This window comes from Suricata suricatta, chromosome 10, assembly GCF_006229205.1.
Source record: "Suricata suricatta isolate VVHF042 chromosome 10, meerkat_22Aug2017_6uvM2_HiC, whole genome shotgun sequence".
Lineage (NCBI taxonomy): Eukaryota > Metazoa > Chordata > Mammalia > Carnivora > Herpestidae > Suricata > Suricata suricatta.
In genome coordinates, this window is record NC_043709.1 from 6703061 (window position 1) to 6722006 (window position 18946).

Consider the following 18946-nt stretch of genomic DNA (forward strand, 5'->3'; position numbering starts at 1 on the left):
GATACGTGCACAAAGATGTCCTCGGATCCATTCTCAGGGGTGATGAAGCCGTGGCCCTGTGAGCGGGAGAACTGCTTACAGACGCCCTTGAACACGGGACCAGCCGAGGCTCGCGCTGTCCTGAGGATAGAGCAGGGCGCTTAGAGCCCGTCTGGGGATCCCCTCCCCGGACGCCCACCGCCCCCTCCACCCCGGGCCCTGCCTGCAGAGCCCGTCTCAGGGCTGTGGAAACCCCTCCCCAGGCCAGAAACTGCACAGTTAGGCCAGCTCAGCCTTCTCGTGGTCCCATCACACAGTAAGGAGACCCCTCCCCAGGCCAGAAACTGCACAGTTAGGCCAGCTCAGCCTTCTCGTGGTCCCATCACACAGTAAGGAGACCGAGGCCCAGAGAGGGGAACTGACTTTCTCAGGGTGCACAGCAAATGGGCCTTTTCACTCCCAGGGAATGCTGCTCTCTCTACACAGCACCCTCCCCGCCTGAGATTGTTTGGGCTTACATGGCCTCCTGTTGTAAGATTTTTTTTTTTAAATTCTTTATTTTGAGAGAGAGAGAGAGAGAGAGAGAGAGAGAGAGAAAGCACTTCACATATGTGCACATGCACCACAAGCAGGGGAGGGGCAGAGAGAGAAGAAAGAGAATCCCAAGCAGGCTCCAAGTTATCAGCTCAGAGCCTGATGCAGGGCTCAAACTCACAAACCATGTGATCAGAACCTGAGCTGGAAACAAGGGTTGGACGCTTAACCGACTGAGCCATCCAGGCACCCCCTGTCATAAGACTTCTGATTGAAGAATATCCAGCCTAAATTTGAATGCCTCCTGAAATGGGGAGCTTACTACCTTTTGAAGCAGCCGTCATAGTCACTTGTTACACATCCATTCATTCATCATTTACTAAGCATGTGCTCTGTGCCTGGCTGTGGGTTGGACATAGAGGACAATTAGTGCTTGCCATCAAAAACCTCTCCTTTAGGGGCGCCTGTCTGGCTCAGTCAGTGAAAGATGCTATCTTGATCTTGGGATCATGAGTTCAAGCCCCGCACTGAGCACAGAGCTTAAAGGGAGGCGGGCTGGGTGGCTCAGTTGCTTGGGCGTCTGACTCTTGATTTCAGCTCAGGTCATGATCTGTTTTTGGGTTTGAGCCCTGCAATCTGGCTCCATGCTGATGGTGCGAAGCCTGCTTGGAATTCTCTCTCTGCCTCTTCCCCGCTCACTCACTTTCTATCAAAAAAAAAAAAAGAATAGAATAGAATAAAATAATAAATCTCTTTCCTTTGGCCAAGTCAGTCTCCCTTGCCATTTCTACAAACCCCCTCCCGAATGTGACCCCACCCAGTGATCTACCCCAGAGGCTCAAGGCTAGTTTCTGTCTAGACTGCCCACCCTTCACCAAAGGTCAATCTCACACTTCCATTTTGGTCCACGCTGACGCATGTATATAGAACACCCAACTTCCTTCTTCACCCAATACATCTTCCAAACCCTCTAGGACCTCATCTTCCCCAATGCCTGAAGCTGGGTCCTCTCCCCCTACCCTGCAGGGTAGAGGTGAATGGTGGATAAATTACTTCTGGATTATAGGCACTTAATGGGTGGAGACTGGCTTATTCATTACTGGATCCCCTGGTCAGGTGCTCAATAGATCTTAGTGGAGTGAATGAATGAATGAACACAGTAGTTACTGGAAGGAAGGTCCATGCACAGCTCCCCTGGACTTGAGTGAGGACAACAGGGGTTGGAAAAGGATGGGGCTGGGGACTCCTGAGGAAAAATCTCTGGAGCCTGGGCGAGGGGCAGGTACTCACGCTGAATACGTCCTGGTCCGTTTGGTGGGCAGAGGACTGGGCAGATCCCGAGCCAAGACACCTCCCCGCTCCCAGACCCTGCTGCCCTCCCGGTGGAACGGGAAGGTGGGCCAGACAGGTGACTTGGGGGAGTGGAGTGGGGGCACTACGGGGGGCGACGTGGGCTCTGAAGTCATGGTGGGTCCAGCAAGAGAGCCTGGTGGGCTCCCGGGCTCAGGGGCCGGCGAAGAGCTCGGGCGTCCTTGCGGGCAGGGCCCGGCCTGGCCCTGCTCGGCAGCCGCACCCGCCGCAGGCTCCGTCTGGAATGGGGAGAGAGAGGGACAGGTGAGTGTGGTCCAGGAGGAGCAGATTCTAATCACCCGGCACAAGTCTGGAGGGCTGGGCCTGCTTGTGATTCCTCAGAGTGACTTCAGGACCCTGGCTCAGGGTCCTCACCTGGAAGACAAAACAGTCATCTAACCTTGCTGTGGGCTGAACTGTTTCCCCTAAAATCCATATGCTGAAGTTCTAACCGCCCCCTGCCCCGAGTGCCGGTATTTGGAAATGGGAGGTAATGAGGTACAGGTGAGTTAACGAGGGTGGGGCCCCAGGATGGGATTAGTGCCCTTGGAAGACGAGACTCAGAGAGTCTGCTTCCACTCTGCCAGGTGAGGAACACTGGCAGACGGGGGCCATCGGCAAAAGAGGAATAGGGCCCACGCCAGGAGACCACACTGATGCCCTGATGTTGGGCTTCCAGCTCCGGAACTGTGAGTAAATGTCTGCTGTTTGAGCCCCCAGGCTGTGGTATTTGGTCACTATGGACGGTCCAAGCTAAGACTAACCTCAAAGTCCTTCCAGCTTGAAACTCAATTCTCTAACTCCAGGGGCCCGGGAGGTGGGATGGGTAAGGTGGCCCACAATGGTCTGGAACATAGTTTGGCACAAGTGTCAGCAGCTTCCAATCCACAGACTTGGGTTCGAATCTCTGCTTGGTGACTTCAACGGTTCCAACCCAGTGGGTGGCAGTGCATGCTCTGAGCCACGTGGCTTTGAATCCCGCCTCCTGTACTACTGGCTGTGCAGCCTAGGTCAACACTCTAAACCTTTGACTCAGTTTCCTGCTCTGTAAAATGGGGATACTGCTGGTTCCGTCATGGAGAAGGTTGCTGTGTGGATTTAAGGACCCTCCACCTGCTTGGAGCACCACGAGGGCGTGGTAAGCTCTTGGGAATGCTGGTGATTTTTCCTTAGCCTCACTTTTCTCTGCTCCAAAATGATGTTGGGGCCGCTCACCACACAAGGTTGCCACGGCATCCATGGTTTAGTGTGTGTGACAGCATCTGGCATCCCAATAAATTGCTGTCATCGATGCTGATCAATAGGAATTCCCTCAGCACCAGCTCAGTGCCTGGATGACCTTGAAAGAAGGCTTCCTCTAGTTTCCTCTATTGAGGAAGAGAACACAGCTCCTTCTCCCCAGGGGTTGGGAAGTCTTAGGCCCCAAGAGACAGTGCTGTGGAACCCTGGGGAGGACGGCAGAGTGCACTGAGCCAGGCTGTCACTGAACCTGCGGCAGGTGGCCTGCCACAGTGGGGCCGGGCAGGACACTGAGGCCAGGAGGGCACGGGCACCCCAGCTCTGCTGCGTGCCTGCTGCTGAACTTGGGCAGTACTTCCACTGGCCTCAGTTTCCTCATCTGTACAATGGATCTGATAAACGCTCCCTCACTCCCTCACAGGCTATGGCGAGGCGAGGCTAAGCCTGGGGATGTAAAGAAGCTCTCATAATCCACAGTCATGTAGGAGGGAGGATGACAAGGTTCTCTACTTCCTCACCCCTGTTCTTCACTACCTTACCCCTTCACCCAAAGGCCCGGGTGCCAGAGGGAGATCCCTGAGCTTCAAGCCGATTTCCAGCCTCTATCTTGGCCCCCACCCCCAGCCTAGAATTTCCAGGGGAGGGTTTAAAGCTCCTTAGGAGTCCAGAGTCCAAGGACCCCCAAAACACGGCCTGGCAGGGCTCTGGATGAACCGAGGACTCTCACCCCCAACAGTGGGGCAGGTCTCCTGCCGCTGTTCAAGGTCACACAGCAAGCAGGGTTTTTCTGGGTCAGGATGATGAGCTGTCTCTGCCGTCCCTGCGGGTGGAAGTGTTCCTCTGGCTCAGCAGCCACCCCCCATTCTCCCCTCCCCCTCCAGCCAGGAGAGCTGCGGGGGGGTGGCCATTGGCTCTCCGGCCCCCACACCTCCGCATGACCCCCTGAACCTGCTCCAGGAGCCAGGGCCGGGCGCCGCATTTTTATCCCCAGTTTTGGAGAGAAGGAACGCAATCACACAGAAACTCACACACGACTGCTCACGGGGGCCTCCTTCACAACAGGCCCAAAGTGCAAACGCCCCAACCATCCATCAGCAATGCATGGAGGGACAGGCGTGGAGTTGACGCAGACCGGACTATCACTCGGCCACAAAGAGGAGAGAAACACCGACACCCGCCCCAACACACATGACGCTGGAAGTTATCATGCTACGTGGAGGAAGCCAGTCACAAGAGGCCACGTGGCGTGATTCGTGAGCAATGTCCACAACGGACAGATCCACAGAGACGGAAAGTACCTTAGTGGCTGCCAGGCTTAGGGGGAAGGGAGAGAGGGGAATAAATTCTTCTTTTTTTTCATGTTTATGTATTTTGAGAGAGTGTGTGTGTGTGAATGGAGGAGGGGCAGAGAGAGAGAGAGAGAGAGAGAGAGAGAGAGAGAGAATCCCAAGCACGTTTCCTGGTGTGAGCATGGAGGCTGACTCGGGGCTTGATCTCACGGGATCACGACCTGAGCTGAAATCAAGAGTCTACACTTAAGCAACTGAGCAACCCCAGCGCCCCAAGGAGGAGTACATTTTAATGGGTGCCAAGTTTCTTTCTGGGATGATGAAAAGGTCCTCAAAGGGGCTGTGGCACTGTTGCATCCCTCTGTGAATACACTAGAAGTCACTGACTTGTTCACCTTCACCAGCTAAAGTATATGGTACAGGAATCATATTGCAATGACGCTGTTATCAAAAAGGAAAGCAGGGGGAGCCTGAGTGGCTCAGTCGGTTAAGCCTCCGACTTCAGCTCAGGTCATGATCTCACATTCATGGGTTCGAGCCCCGCATTGGGCTCTGTGCTGACAGACAGCTCAGAGCCTGGAGCCTGCTTCCGGTTCTGTGTCTCCTTCTCTCTCTGCCCCTCCCTGCTCATGCTCTGTCTCTCTCTGTCTCAAAAATAAATAAAACATTAAAAAAAAACAAAAAAAAAAAACAAAAAGGAAAGCAGGCAGCAAATCTACCTGAGATGACACCGCCAGAAGCAGGAGGCGTCAGGCCCTGCAACTCACTCTGGGGTGCCCCCCCCCCCCCCGACGTGGGCATGGGAGGCAGGTAGACAGAAGTTCTGCTTCCTTCTCTCCAGGATGCAGGGCGGTCCGGGCCTGCCCCCTGCACCGCTTTCCCAGGGCTGGTATTGTGCCTGGCGGTGACAGCCGGTGCTGGGAGGTCGTGGGGGGTGGGGAGGGGCACCCGCAGCCCACAGTGGTTTCCAGGGAGACACAGCTGAGCTGGGCCCTGCTCCTGCCAGCCTGGCCTCTTCCGGGAAGGGGGAAAGACTGCACTGATTACCCGGGGTTAGGGTTGACGGCAGCTCCCCTTCCTGCCCCTCCCCTAAATGGGTTCCCCGTGAAGGACCAGGCCGCAGGAGGGAGGAGAATGGACTAACAATGATAGGTACTCACCCCCTCCAGCTCTGCAGGACTGGCAGGGACTGCTCCCTGACCCTTGAACCCCGCCCCACCCCACCCCAGCGGGCTCTGGAAGAAGCCCACAGTTGGCTTAGAACAGGAGTTGGGGGGAGGGGAAGGGGGTAGCAGACCAATCAGCCTCATGGTGCAGAGAGCGCTGCTCTGTGGTCTCCCCTCCCCTCCCTCCTCTTCTGGAAAGGGGGGGGTACAAGAAGTCCTGCTCCAGCGGACACCGTGAGGGTAAGACGGGGTAAGAGCTTGCTCCTCCCAGACAGGGGTGCTGAATCGGGCTTAGGGGGAAGGAGGATTGAGTAGAAGGAGAGACCCAGCTCAGCTGAGCCAAGCCCACCCTCCCGCGCCCCTCTCCTGCTTCCCCAGGGAATTGCCCACACACCAGGTCAGCCTGCCCCTCACGGTTTCTCCTTTTTCTTAAATTCCTGCAGCTGCCCTTTAAGGCTGCGGCTATTACTACTACATTTTGCAGATGAAGAAACTGAGGCTCAGAGAGACCAAGTCACTCACTCAAGGTCACACAACAATGTCTGAGCCAGGACTTGAACCAAGGGAATCTGACTCCGGAACCCTGGAAGTCAGGAACCCTGGGTTCAGGCCCTGCATTGTTACTGAAGGGCTGTGTGACCTTGGGCAGCCTTCCCCTCTCTGGGCCGGACCAGGGAGAAGGGAAGAAGGGGGTGCAGAGCAAGCCTCCAGGGCAGAGCCTTTCTGCAGAGTGTGGCTGCAGAAAGGGGCAGGCAAGGTGTGAAAGCCTTTGAGGAGGCTGTTTTCCATTTCAAACTCTCCCAGTTGCCCTGAAAGGTTGGATTTACAGTTGTTTCTATTTTATAGATGAGGAAACTGAGGCTTAGAGAGCCTCTAAGGGGCTTGCTCGAGGTCACACAGCAGGGAAATGACAGAGCTCGGATTTGTCTGAAGGTGAACAGCGCTCTTCCTGTGAGGTTAAATTCTGTTCCTGCTTCAGCCAAAACGTGGCTGGAGTTTTACCAGAACTTTCCCTTGAGAAACTAAAGGGGAAAATAAACTCCTCCAAAAGCAGAGAAACAGATATGTTTATAGAACATTTGTTTTGGTTCAGACAGAGTTAAAGCCCAGCCCCCAAGGGACTGTCGGAGAGTGTGTCTCTTGCCGGAAACAATGCCCTTCAGAACAATGCCCACAGACGTTCAGAGGACAGGTGGGGACCCAGCTGGCCTGGGCTGGAACCCTGGGTCTGCAGGGACCCTCCCTCTCTGAGCCTCAGTTTCCTCTTCTGCCACAAGCAGCACCTGTCTTGCCCGTGGGAGGAGCTGAGGTGCTGCCGTGTCAATGGTGCACCTGCGGGAGGGCATCTCCCTGTCCGCGTGTTTTGGCTCTGGTCCTGGCGGCCGAGCTGGTCTTCACTTCCCTGCCTGAAGGCCAAACCCCAGCAATTCTGCAGACAGAAGGACCAGCGGAGGTAAAAAAATCTCAGGGCGGCTCAGAGGTATCCTGAGGTGAGGCCCTGATACAGGGCCGTGGGGCCATGGGGCCGCGGGCTGTGACTCAGCCCTGTTAGCAAGTGACCCCTGTCCTGGGGCTCCTCCAATTTTCAGGGACCCCAAAAAGAATGGGGAAGGGAATGGCTCCCGGAGTCCTCTCTTGACCCTTGAGGATCCCTCTTGTTCCGGGCAGATTCGGAAAAGCAAACCGGCTCAGCCTCCCAGGGCTGTGTGACTTGGAGCGAGCACTTAACCCTCTCTGGGCCTCATTTTTCCCCTCAGCTGCTCGAATCATCACCGGTCCAGCTGACTACTCAAGGTCGGTCCAGCTGTCCTCCGAGGTTGTCAGAAACACACATATCACTGAAAGGAAACTGAACGCCAGGCACTGGGACAACAGACATGAGAGGGCCCACCCACAGAGGGACCCAGTCCAGTGGGAGGAGCAGATGGACCAGAACACAGCGTGCAGAGTCCTAACGTGACAAGAGGCATGGCCGCGTGCCAGTGGGGTGCCAAGCCCTTGGCCCATTTCCTCAAGTAGATACCACAACCCCTGCCACATGATAATGATCGTTATTATCCCCATTCTTTAGAAGAGAACACTGAGGCCCAGAGAGGGGAAGTGGGGGTCACACAGCAGGTCAGGAGCTGTGCTTCTACACCTGGAGATATTGGGGGGCGGGTTACAGAAAGACCTCTGGGAACGGTGAGGGGGGACCTCCCTGACATGCCCTGTCCTCCCCAGGAGGAGAAAGAGCAGGGGCGTGGAAGAACTGGGGAGTCAGGGCTCGGGGTTCTATTTCTGGCTTTGTGCTGACTCAGACCATGACCTTGGGTGAATCACTTGCCAACTCTGGCAAGCTTAAAAACAACTCCCCCAATAAAAGTGTCCCAGCCCCGAGCCCCCCACGCGGAGGAGCTGTCAGGGGGAGGAAGGCATACAGCAGCTTGGAAAGGGGAAGGATAGAGAACACGAAGGCGGTGGGAGGGCTTTCTGTACGTGGGGTCCTGTCCATGGTGGGCCCAGGAGCATGAGGAAACGGCCTCAGGACCAAGAGCTAGAAGCTGGCCCTTCCCCAGCCACCCCTCCCCCAGCCACCAGACATTCCCTAAAATACACCAGTGCCAGAGCTGGTCCAGCAGCTGGAGGTGACCTAATTAAACCTCATTCTTTCCCCTCCTACAGTGTGCGTGTGTGAGGGGGTGAGGGGCTGCCCCGGCCAACACTTGAGCTTCATGGAGACCTTTTTAACTTTCCTTGTCACCTGCCCCTTCGTCCCTGGGGGGCTGCTCTGATGAAGGCCTTTGGTCTTCCTTGGCATCAGTGGGAGTGGGGACGCCAAGATGGACATGACAAGCGCCGCGCTCACATCCCAGCTCTGCTGGGCTGTGTGACCCCGAGCAAGTCACCTTCCCACTCTGCATCCCCCTAGACGGAGGAAGGGGGTGGTCAAAGTCACACAGGTAGCTGAACTCAAATCAGTGTGACCCCAAAGCCCAGAGCTTTCCAACATGCCGTGCCCCCGCCCCGGAGAGCACTGTCCCACCGGCTCTGGAGCAGGGGAAGCGCCCTCACTCCTGTCTGCTCCTCACCCTGCTGCACTACGGGGACCAAGGTCTGAACTGCCCCAAGCCCCCTGCCCACCAGGCTCTGGGACTCGGCTGTGCTGGTGTGACCTGCCGATGGGAGCAGCTCAGCCAAGCCCTGAGCGCCCTCTGCTGGTGCCAGTCTAGGCCACCAGCCTCCAGCCCAGCCTGTGGTGTCCCCTTTCCGGGGCTGACGGCGTAAGACCCCCGCTCCTCCCTCCTGAGCCCCTCCACGGCCAATGGGCCTCCATGAGGACCGGAGGGGACTCTGCGGCCCAAACTGTCTAACTGTCCTTTGGCCTCTCCCGGGCCCCTGTGCAACCAGTGTCTGCTTAGACCTTCTCTGTTTTTGGAGTAGGGGGCAGACACATCCAGAGGGGTGGGGCAGGTACAGGAAATAGATGTGGGAGAGGACTTCAAGGCAATGGTGGGGGTATGAGGAGGGAGTCTGGGTGAAGGAAACATCCAGAACTTGGAGGGCCCAGAGGCCTCTGGGATGGAGTCAGTTTGGGGGAGCCAGCTCCCCATCCTCCGGAGGGGAGGGGGCTGGAGACTGCCCCTTCCCATCGAGAGGACTCTGCTGAAGCACATCCAGGTGGGCATGGTGCCAGGCTCTCAGAGAGGTTGCCCACCCTCCACCCTCCACCCGGGCACGCTTCCTCCTCCCCTCCCCCAGCCCCAGCCGCTGCAGCAGTTCACACTGTATTTATTATTGTTCTCGCTCAGCGTCCCCCTCCCCTCTCCCTGGGAAGAGCCTGCAGGCTGGCAGCTTGGCAGGAACCTGCTGTCTCCCTTGCGGGTGCCAGCATCACCCCTTCTCTCTGCCTGGACTCCCTGTGCTGGGCAGGCCACTCAGGGACTTGGGGCAGCCTTGGCTCGCCCCAAGTCCTTGCGTCCCACAGCTGGGTGATGGGGCAGCAGCCCCTGGCTTATCACCCTCACTCTCCAGGGGCTGCACCCTGGCGAGGGTGGAGGTCACAGCCAGACCAGCAAGCAGGGGAGAGGCGTGGCCTGAGGAGAGGAAAGCTCTGGGTGGGGGTGACTCTGAGGCGAAAATAATTACATGGAGCCACCTCTCCAAGCCAATTAACACAATTATCCCCATCACATTGGGGGAGAAACAGAGTGAGGACAAGACAGCTGCTCCCGGTCCGACTGTCTGCCCGCCGTAGACGGTCCCTCCCGCGCCCCAGCCCCACATTCCAGGGGGAGAGACCCAAATGCTCCCTGCCGCGTGCTCATCCCGGCAGGAGCTCGGTCATTTCCCCGGCCGTTGCTCTTCCGCAGGCTCCAGGCGGGAGCTGCGGCTTGGCAGGTGTCTGCCCTTTCTCTGCCTCCTGAGCCAGACACAAGTCCCAGACACGCACACACAGACACACACACAGACACTCCGTCTCTCCTAGGGAGCCACACAGCCTCAGCTTCCCTTGGGGGACGGGAGGAGGAGGGAGGAGGGAGGGGAGGAGGGAGACAGGGTGGGCTCATCTTCACGCCGGCCTCCATCCCCTGAGTACACTGAACTGGGCTGGGCCAGCCCCCCCCGGGGAAGCGTCCAGCCTCCAGCCCCGCCACGTCGAGCCTCCCTGCCTTGCGCCGCCGAAGCCAGTCTCTGGAGCTGGGGTGCCCTCCTTCCCCATCAGCCCCTTACCTCTCCCCGGCAGACGAGGTCCAGGCACTGCCTCCTGCAGCCGCCCTCAGCACTCCGCCTCTCTCCGGGCGCTCGGAGCTGGCCAGCAGGGGATGGGTCTGACAGCTGTGTTGTGCGTACGCCTGTGTGTATGTGTGTGTGTGTGTGTGTGTGTGTGTGTGTGTGTGTGTGTGTGAGAGAGAGAGAGCGCGCGCGAGCATGCGGCACCTCGAGCCCCTCACTCACTCACTCGCACACGCCCTCCTCCTGACGTCAGGAAGAGCCAGAGGGAGGGACTGGGCTGGGAATTTGTACTCCCTGCTTAAAGGGACGCGGGGCCCTGTGGCCTCTGGGCCAGACACCGCCTCCTGAGCCAGGCGCAGGCTGGGTGGGAGAGTTAGCTCCGTCTCTCAGGGCCCTAAAGCTTCTTTTTTTGGAAAGTGGCTTTTATTGCCAGGCCGGGGTATAATTTGCCCTGCCAGGTGGGAGTAGATGCTGAGGAATGTGGGGGGGCGGGTGGCTGGGGCAGCCCGCATTCCTGGCAATTAGACACACACACACACACACACACACACACACACACACACACACACACACACACACACACGGGGCTGTGGGGGAAGGGGGGAGGCTGGGAGAACTGAGGTCGCCGCGAGAGGAGCCCTCCCCCGAGGGTGCTCCAGACTAGGGTGGGTGAGCCGGGTTTCCAGGGACTCTCGGACTTTCCTCTACCCTCTGGTTCCTCACAGTGTCCCCTGTCCTCCATTAACACTGACGCTGTGCGGAGGTCTGTCCTTCACTTGGCCAAGATCCTTGTGAGGACATGAATGCTGGCAAGTCACAGGAACTCATCTCTTTCTCTGCTTCCAGCAGAAGACATTTCTATTGAATTGAATTGAATTGAATTGAATTGAATTACAACGCATTGCATTGCATTGAAGAACCCTCTAAGGGAACGGTATGCTTGCTACACTCACAGACACACACAAACACACAGACACACATGCACGTGTGCGCACCCAGGCTGGAGCGCTCCCCCTCCCCTTCCCAGGGCCCAGGTTTTAACATCAGAGGGGCCCTGGGTGTGAGTCTCCGCTCAGCTCCTCAGGCACCCTTACTGACTCATCCTCCGAAGCCTTTCCGCAGAGAAGAGAGGCCCTTTCCGAGAGGGCAGTGGGTCCAGTGCAGTAGTCAGTAAGCCCCAGGCCCCACTGAAGAGGCTTCCGCAAAGGGATTTCTCTTCCATTCCGTCTTCTTTCCTCAGTTTTGGCTTAGAAGGAAGACTGTCCTGTGTGTCCCTAGCTCTCCTGAGGCAGCCTGGCATTTTCAAAAGAAGCCTTACTGGGGCTTCTGGGGGCTCCAACTTTGGCTCAGGTCATGATCTCATGGTCCGTGAGTTCGAGCCTCACGTCGGGCTCTGTGCTGACAGCTCAGAGCCTGGAGCCTGCTTTTCCTTCTCTCTCTGCCCCTCCCCAACTCACACACATGCGCGTGCTCTCTCTCTCAAAAATAAACATTAAAATTTTTTCCAAAGGAAGTCTTATTAAAACTAAAAAGAGGAGGGTGTTAAAAGGAAACAACCCATAAAAATAGAAATAATAACACCAGCTAGTAAGACCCACTGAGGGCTTCCCATGTGTCAAGTAACATGCTTTGCCACCATTCAAGACTCACGAGACTTCAACCATTTATTATCATCACCCCTGTTTTGCTGGTGAGGACGTGAGGCTCACACAGGAGGAGGGAACTCGCTGTGTTCATCACCTGGTTAGAAGGCTATTTGAACCCCGGGCTGTCCGAGGCCGCCGCATGTCCCCACCCTTCTGGAACATCCCAGAACAATCAGGCTCAGTCAGTTTAGGTTTCTGATTCACCTGAGAGATGCGTGTTGCACATTTTTACCTGAGGCCTGGGGTTCTGTTTCTAGTCCACTGCTAGACTGGGGACCCTCACCCCACTTAAACCTTTCTCTTCTTTCCGTGGTTCCCTCTCTTCCAAAGATAATAGTTTTCAAAGTGCCCGCATGGCACCTCCTGCTTATAACAACTCTGAGGTTTACCAGGATGGGGAAATAGGCCGGGAGAGATGGCGGACTTCGCAGAGTCACCCAGCTCCGAGGGGACAGAGTGACCGAACAGGGGCCTGTGTCCCAGGCTCTGGGCCCATGCTCCTCAGATCCCAGGAGAAGGGCCGGGGGCGCGGCCAGGGCAGAGCTTTGGCTTGGGGGGGAGGGGCAGCGATGATGACAAACTACAAACGTCGGCCACCGGAGGGGAGCGGCCAAGGACTTCTTGGAGGCCATGCTGTTGTTTTGAACTGAGCTCCAAGTGACAAGTGGGAGCCCGGCTTGCCTGAATCTAGAGAGAGGACACTGTGAGAAGACGGAGTGGTGGCGGGGTGGTCCGAGGCGGGTGTGAGCTTTGGTGTGCCCCAGGGACAGGAAGGAGGCTGGTGTGGCCAGAAGGGGTGAGGGAAGCGAGAGGTATGATAGACTAGAGGCCGGGAGGCAGGGCCTGGAAGGCCACTTGTGAGAGGCCAAGGCCTGGTCCGATGTGGACAAGGCCAAGGCCAGGGCCAGGGGCCTTCCAGCTTTTCTCGGGGGCCCCTCCCAGGCGACTGGCAGGGGCTGCCTGGCGGCTGTGAATGGAGGCTGGGCCGAGGTTTGAAGTAGTGTTATGAGTATTCTCGACAGCACGGAGAGGGCACAGCTGTTCATTCAGGAAATGAGCAGCCCGTGGCACCACCCACCCGCCCACCGGCAGCTGAGTAACAAAGAGATTGTCTGCTGGAAGCCAGGGGCTCTGCCGGGGAGGCTATTTTTGTGAAAAGCTGAGAATTGGAAAGCTCATCTCCTCGAAAGCCTCCCTCACCTCCGAGAAGCTGAACAAGTGGGTAGAAGGGGTAGAAGCGGAGTAGCCCCTAGTCCTACGGACTCCATTCAGATCACAATTCCCACCCCGTTACCTGCAGTCACCCCACCAACGGGGGCCGGTCCTGGGCCGACCTTGAACCCACATAATGCTTTAAGATACATCCTTTAAGTTACACCTAAGATGCTGTTGCCACTAGACGGATGTGGAAACTCAGGCACAGGGAGGGTAAGACACTTGCCTAGCGTCACACAGCGTGTAATGGAGCTGAGATTAAAACTCAGGTGTTTTGGCTTCATTAGACTTTTAAAAAATTATTTTGTAACTGAAAATGTTTCTCTTGGCTGCAGCTGCTAGAAAGCTGGGAGTCAAAGCCTCTCCCACCAGCAGTCTTCCAGACCGTGGTCCCGGGGCTGATCTTTTCTTTCCTCCCCACTTTCATTCACTCATCTGACAAATATTTGTTCTGAACTTACTGTGTGCCTTTCTAGGTAGTGGGGAATCAACAGTGAACAAAACAGACAAAAATGCCTGTCTTTGTGGGCTTCACAGTCAAGAAGAGGGAGAGGGGTCATAAAACAACCTAACAAACCAGGTCCTGTGCTGTAAAAACTAGTAAGTGGGGATGTGGGGATGGGGGGTAAGGATGTGGGGAATATGAGGTGGGGATGGCGGATGGGGTGGGGGTAGGGATGGGAGGGTTGGTGGTTTGCAATTTAAAATGAGGGGCTTAGGGCGCCTGGGTGGCTCAGTTGGTTAAGCCTCTGGCTTCGGCTAAGGTCAGATCTCACTTTTGTGGGTTCAAGCCCCGCAACAGGCTCTGTGCTGACAGCTAGCTCAGAGCCTGGAGCCTGTTTCTGGTTCTGTGTCTCCTCCTCTCTCTGCCCCTCCCCCTCTCATGCTCTGTCTCTCTCTGTATCAAAAATAAATAAAACATTAAAAAATAAATAAAATAAGGGGCTTGGTTGGGGGAGGGGAAATCAGGAAAAGCCTCACGGAGGCTTTAAAGCAAGGGTGTCATTAAAGCAGAAGTCTGGAGGAGATGGAGAATGAAGTCTGGAGGGCAGGAGGGGAGAATGTTCTGGGGAGAGGGGAGGGCACCAGGCAGGGGCCCTGAGTGGGGAGTGTGCCTGGGGTTTCAGAAACAGCCACAGGGCACAACAGCGGGGCATGTGGTCAAAGGGGTGGGGGACCGAGGACCCCAAGGGCTGCGGAGGAGCGGGCTCTTCCGCTGGATGAGAGAGCGCTGCAGGGTCTGGAGAGGAGGCTCGAGAATTCCTGGCAGGCATTTTCCCAGCGTCCCTCTGGCTTCTGTGTTGAGCAGGGACAGTGAGGGATGAGGCCGGGACAAGGCAACCAGAGTGAGGCTACAGCAAAGGCCCAGGTAAGGGGTGAGGAGCGAGGGCGGCTGGGACCCATGAGGCAGGGGAGGTGAGGGGGAGGGCTGGATTCTGGATGCATTGGAGGTAGAAACAGGATTGGTTCAAAGGCGTGTAGGGGAGGGCATGAGAGACGGTGAAGAGGCAGGATAGTTCCTGGGCTTTGCCTGAGCAACTGGAGAATGGACAAGTCATTTTCCAGGATGGGAAGACCGTGGCGGGAGCATGTTGGCCGCACGGGGCATGACCAGGAGTGCCACTCGGGCCCACATGAAGATTGAGTTGCTGAACAGAGGCATGGAGTAGGCAGGGGGACGCTGGGGACAGGGCCATGAGGGAGCCTCGGTGGAGAGGTGCTGGTCACGCCCCTGAGGCCACATGAGGTCACCTGGCGCATGAGATGGTAAAAGTGAGCCCAGGGCCACCTACATGTAGGGGTGGGGAAGGTCCCAGGTGAGTATGGGCCCCTGGAAGGAGCTTGTGAAGGACAAAGCAGGGTCAGCTTGGGACAAATGCTGTCTCTGAGGACCGACCATCACTGCTGCATTGGCAGCGTGGAGGCCATTGGTGACCCTGGGAACACAGAGTGGGCTTTGTGGTGGGGCCCAGACCCTGACTGGCACAGGCTGAGGGGAGAGTAAGAAGAGGGGATTTGGAGACCACAGCACCTTCCAGCAATTTTGCCAGTAAAAGGAGCAGAAAGTGGGGCACGAGCTGGAGGGCTGAGGGAGGAGTTTTTTAAGACATAAAAAATTTTGGGGCGCCTGGGTGGCTCGGTCGGTTAAGCGTCCGACTTCAGCTCAGGTCACGATCTCATGGTTTGTGGGTTTCAGCCCCGGGTCGGGCTCTGTACTGACAGCTCGGAGCCTGCAGCCTGTTTCAGATTCTGGGTCTCCCTCTCTCTCTGCCCTTCTCGTGCTCACACTATCTCTCTCTCTCAAAATAAACAAACATTAAAAAAATTTTTTTTCTAAAAAAAAAAACACCAAAGTCAGGGCCTTGGGTTCATATGATTCATATTGATAAATGATAATGATAATTGTAATAATATCCCAACAGAAGTGTCTGCTGTTTCAAGTAAAATAAATAATCTTGGCTGAATTAAAAAAATTTTTTTTATCTTAATTGCCTTTTTAATTTAAATTTTACTCATTTTTAGGGGCACCTGGGTGGCTCAGTCGGTTAAGCTTCCGACTTCAGCTCAGGTCATGATCTCACAGTTTGTGGGTTCCAGCCCTGCTGACAGCTCAGAGCCTGGAGCCTGTCTTCGGATTCTGTGTCTCCCTCTCTCTCTAACCCCCCCCCACTGTCTCTCTCTCTCTCAAAAATAAATAAAACATTAACAAATTTAAAAAAATAGTTTACTCATTTTCTAAATATTTTTTAAAGTTTATTTATCTTGAGAGAGAGTGGGGAGGAGGGGCAGAGAGAGATGGGGAGAGGGAGAATCCCAAGCAGGCTCTGGGCTGTCAGCACAGAGCCTAACTCAGGGCTCAAACTCACGAACTGTGAGATCATGACCTGACTGAAACCAAGAGTCAGATACTTAACCAACTGAGCTACTGAGGCACCCCTTACATTTTACTCGTTTTTGAATGGATAATATATTCCCACGATCATCAAATCATCAAAGATTCCAGAGGGCATTTGGCACAAAACGCTTTCCCTTCCCTTCTCCACACCCTCAGCCATTCGGTTCCTTACTCTGCAGCAGGTCCAGTCAGTCCATCACTTGTTGACTGTCCCACAGCACGTGCGCGCACACACAGGGTATTATTTTTCTCCCCTTTTTACACAAATGGTAACATCCTGTACACACTGTGCTATGCCTTGCATTTTTATACTTAATATATCCTGAATACCATTCGATATCAGTACACAAATAGCATTCTCATCGTTTTCTTTTTTCCTTGAAGTTTTATTTTAAAAAAATTTTAGGAGCACCTGGGTGGCTCAGTTAGTTAAGCCTCCGACTTCGGCTCAGGTCAGATCTCACATTCATGGGTTTGAGCTCCACGTCGGGCTCTGTGCTGACAGCTAGCTCAGAGCCTGGAGCCTGCTTCAGATTCTGTGTCTCCTTCTCTCTCTGCCCCTCCCCCTCTCATGCTCTGTCTCTCTCTATCAAAAATAAATAAAACATTAAAAAAATTTTTTAAAGTTCTAATGTGTATTTTTCAGAGAAAGAGAGAATAGTGTGAGTGGGGGAAGGGCAGAGAGAGAGACACACACACACAGAATCTGAAGCAGGCTCCAGGCTTTGAGGTGTCAGCACAGAGCCTGATGCAGGACTCAAACTCACGACCTATGAGATCATGACCTGCGCTGGAGTCGGACGCTTAACCAGTGAGCCACCCAGGCGCCCCCGGGTGATTTTATTTTTAAGTAGTCTCTACACCCAACGTTGGGGCTCAGACTTACAACCCTGAGACCAAGAGTCACGCTCTCCACTGACCGAGCCAGCCAAGCGCTTCCTTCATCCTTCTCTTAATGGCCTCATATTATTTCATTCTGCGATGCACCGTATAGATTTTGTATCCAGCCCTCCACTGACAGACAACCACTTGAGATCGGTTCTATTATTATCTGCACTTTACAGAGAGGCAGCCGAGGCCCCGAGAGGTCCACGGGCTCCCCCATGGGTGCTGGGCTGGTGCGCTGTGGCGTGGGAACCCCATGCCCTTAGCCACTCCCTTGACTCTCCTCCTCCAGGATTAGCTTCCAGCCCTATTCCTCCCTCACTCCAACACCCTGAGCAATTATTTCGCTCTCCTTTTGTTCACCCAAATAACACATATTTACAAGTCCTGACCGTGTGCCAGACTCAGGGCTGGGCCCCGAGGATGGGGAGGGACATGGCAGAGAAGTCCTCTGCCATCAAGGAGCTTACAAATTAAGTCTTTGTGAGTTTTGTAAGCCACCTCAGATCTTCCACGGAGCAGCGCAGAGAATTAATGAAGGAGCCTGGTCCTGTTTTTCCTAATGAGGAAACCAAACGTGCCAACAAATCACTGTTGCAATCCTGTGAGCTGAATGCCATAACGGCCTGGGAACCCAAAACCCTGAGCTCTGCAATGCTGGCCCCGTCCTGTCAGCCTGGCTCTCTTCCAGCTTCCCATCTCAATGAAAGGCCCACCACCCAGCCAGCGCGAAAGCCCTCCAGCTTTGGCTCCTCCCACTTCCGTCCCTAGGTCACCCACTCTATCGCCTGAAGACCTCTGGACTCTGCCCAGTTTTGCTCTCCATGGCTACCAGCCTTCCTCCCTTCTTCTCTTAGAGGACCTACCCAGTCACTTCCTCCCTGGTCTTCCTGTTTCCACCCGCCCCCTTCCCACCCACTGTCCAGCCTGCAGAGGTGTCACCATGTCATTTCTCGAAGTCCTCCCCTTGTTGTCCTTGGGCTAATAATGTCCTGGTGGCACAGTCAGTAGTTAGGCTCATGGGCTCTGTCTGGAGCCTGAATCCCAGCTCTGCCACTTAATACCTGCGTGGCCTTGAACGACCTACTTAACCTCTCTCTGCCTTGGAGGAGGCAAAATGAGATAACTGAGAAAGAGAAATAGTGCGACAAATCAGATAACGATAATAATAGCCCCTACTTTATGTGGCTGTTGTAAGGATTACAAGTTATGAATATTATAATAATAAGACCCTTGTGATCTGGACCTTGCTCAGCTCTCCAATCTCACTGGTTCTTATCTACCTATAGATCAGTTGAAATACTTTTGATTCCCTGAAAGCATCAAGTTCTCTCTCTCTCCCCTGCAATCCCTCTGAGCTGAGGCTGGACCTGGGAGCCAGTTCTTCTTCCCCACTGGATCTCCAAAGCTGGGCACACAGTATGTTGAGTGAATGAATGAATGAAATAGGCATTGCATTTGGGTTCTGATGGATGGGTAGGAGTTTTCTAGGTAAAGAAGTGTTTGAGGCAGGACTATAAAAGAACTTGTTCCATCTCAGTGCTTGGAGAACAGAAGGGAGGTGAGACGGGAAAGAAAGGTTGGGTTCAGTCCAGACGGTGGGCCTTTTTTTATGACAGGGTGGAGGTCGCTTGCAGGAGAGACTGAGGCCAGGAGCTGGGGTGTGTGGCTAACCTCCAGGGGAGCAATCGAAGGGCCTGACCCAGAGCAGTGGGAATGGAATGAAGAGGGAGGTTTGAGACATTGAGAAAAAGACTTAATATCATCTCCTGAATACTTCTCCTGAATGCCTCCTAGAAATGATATTAGGGGATGGTGAGAATAAAGAGCTGAAGTAGCGTTTCTCCGCTGTCTTCAAGTAGCTCAAATCCTAGGAGAGGCAGAAAGACCTAAAAATAAAAATATGGATGCAGAGAAGGCCAAATTAAGTATCACAGCAGCCAGCCTCGTAACAGAGATCTCTACATGTGTAAAATCAGCAAATCGAAGCACCATGCATTTCTGAGTGCCTATAATCTACGCCAAGGCTTT

The 18946-nt window shown here is 54.9% G+C and overlaps 1 protein-coding gene across 1 annotated transcript in view; it reads right to left on the minus strand.

Annotated features, from left to right (window-relative positions):
- The window catches only part of CSDC2 (cold shock domain containing C2), a 12919-nt gene extending 2448 nt beyond the window's left edge, over positions 1-10471 (minus strand). Inside the window, exons 1-3 of the mRNA XM_029953773.1 lie at positions 10271-10471; positions 1804-2102; positions 2-120 (exon numbers count right to left, since the gene is read on the minus strand). Of these exons, the coding sequence (XP_029809633.1) occupies positions 2-120; positions 1804-1979 (295 nt within the window). The 5' untranslated portion in view covers positions 1980-2102; positions 10271-10471. The remainder of the gene's footprint in view (position 1; positions 121-1803; positions 2103-10270) is intronic.
- Between the last annotated feature and the right edge of the window lie 8475 nt (positions 10472-18946).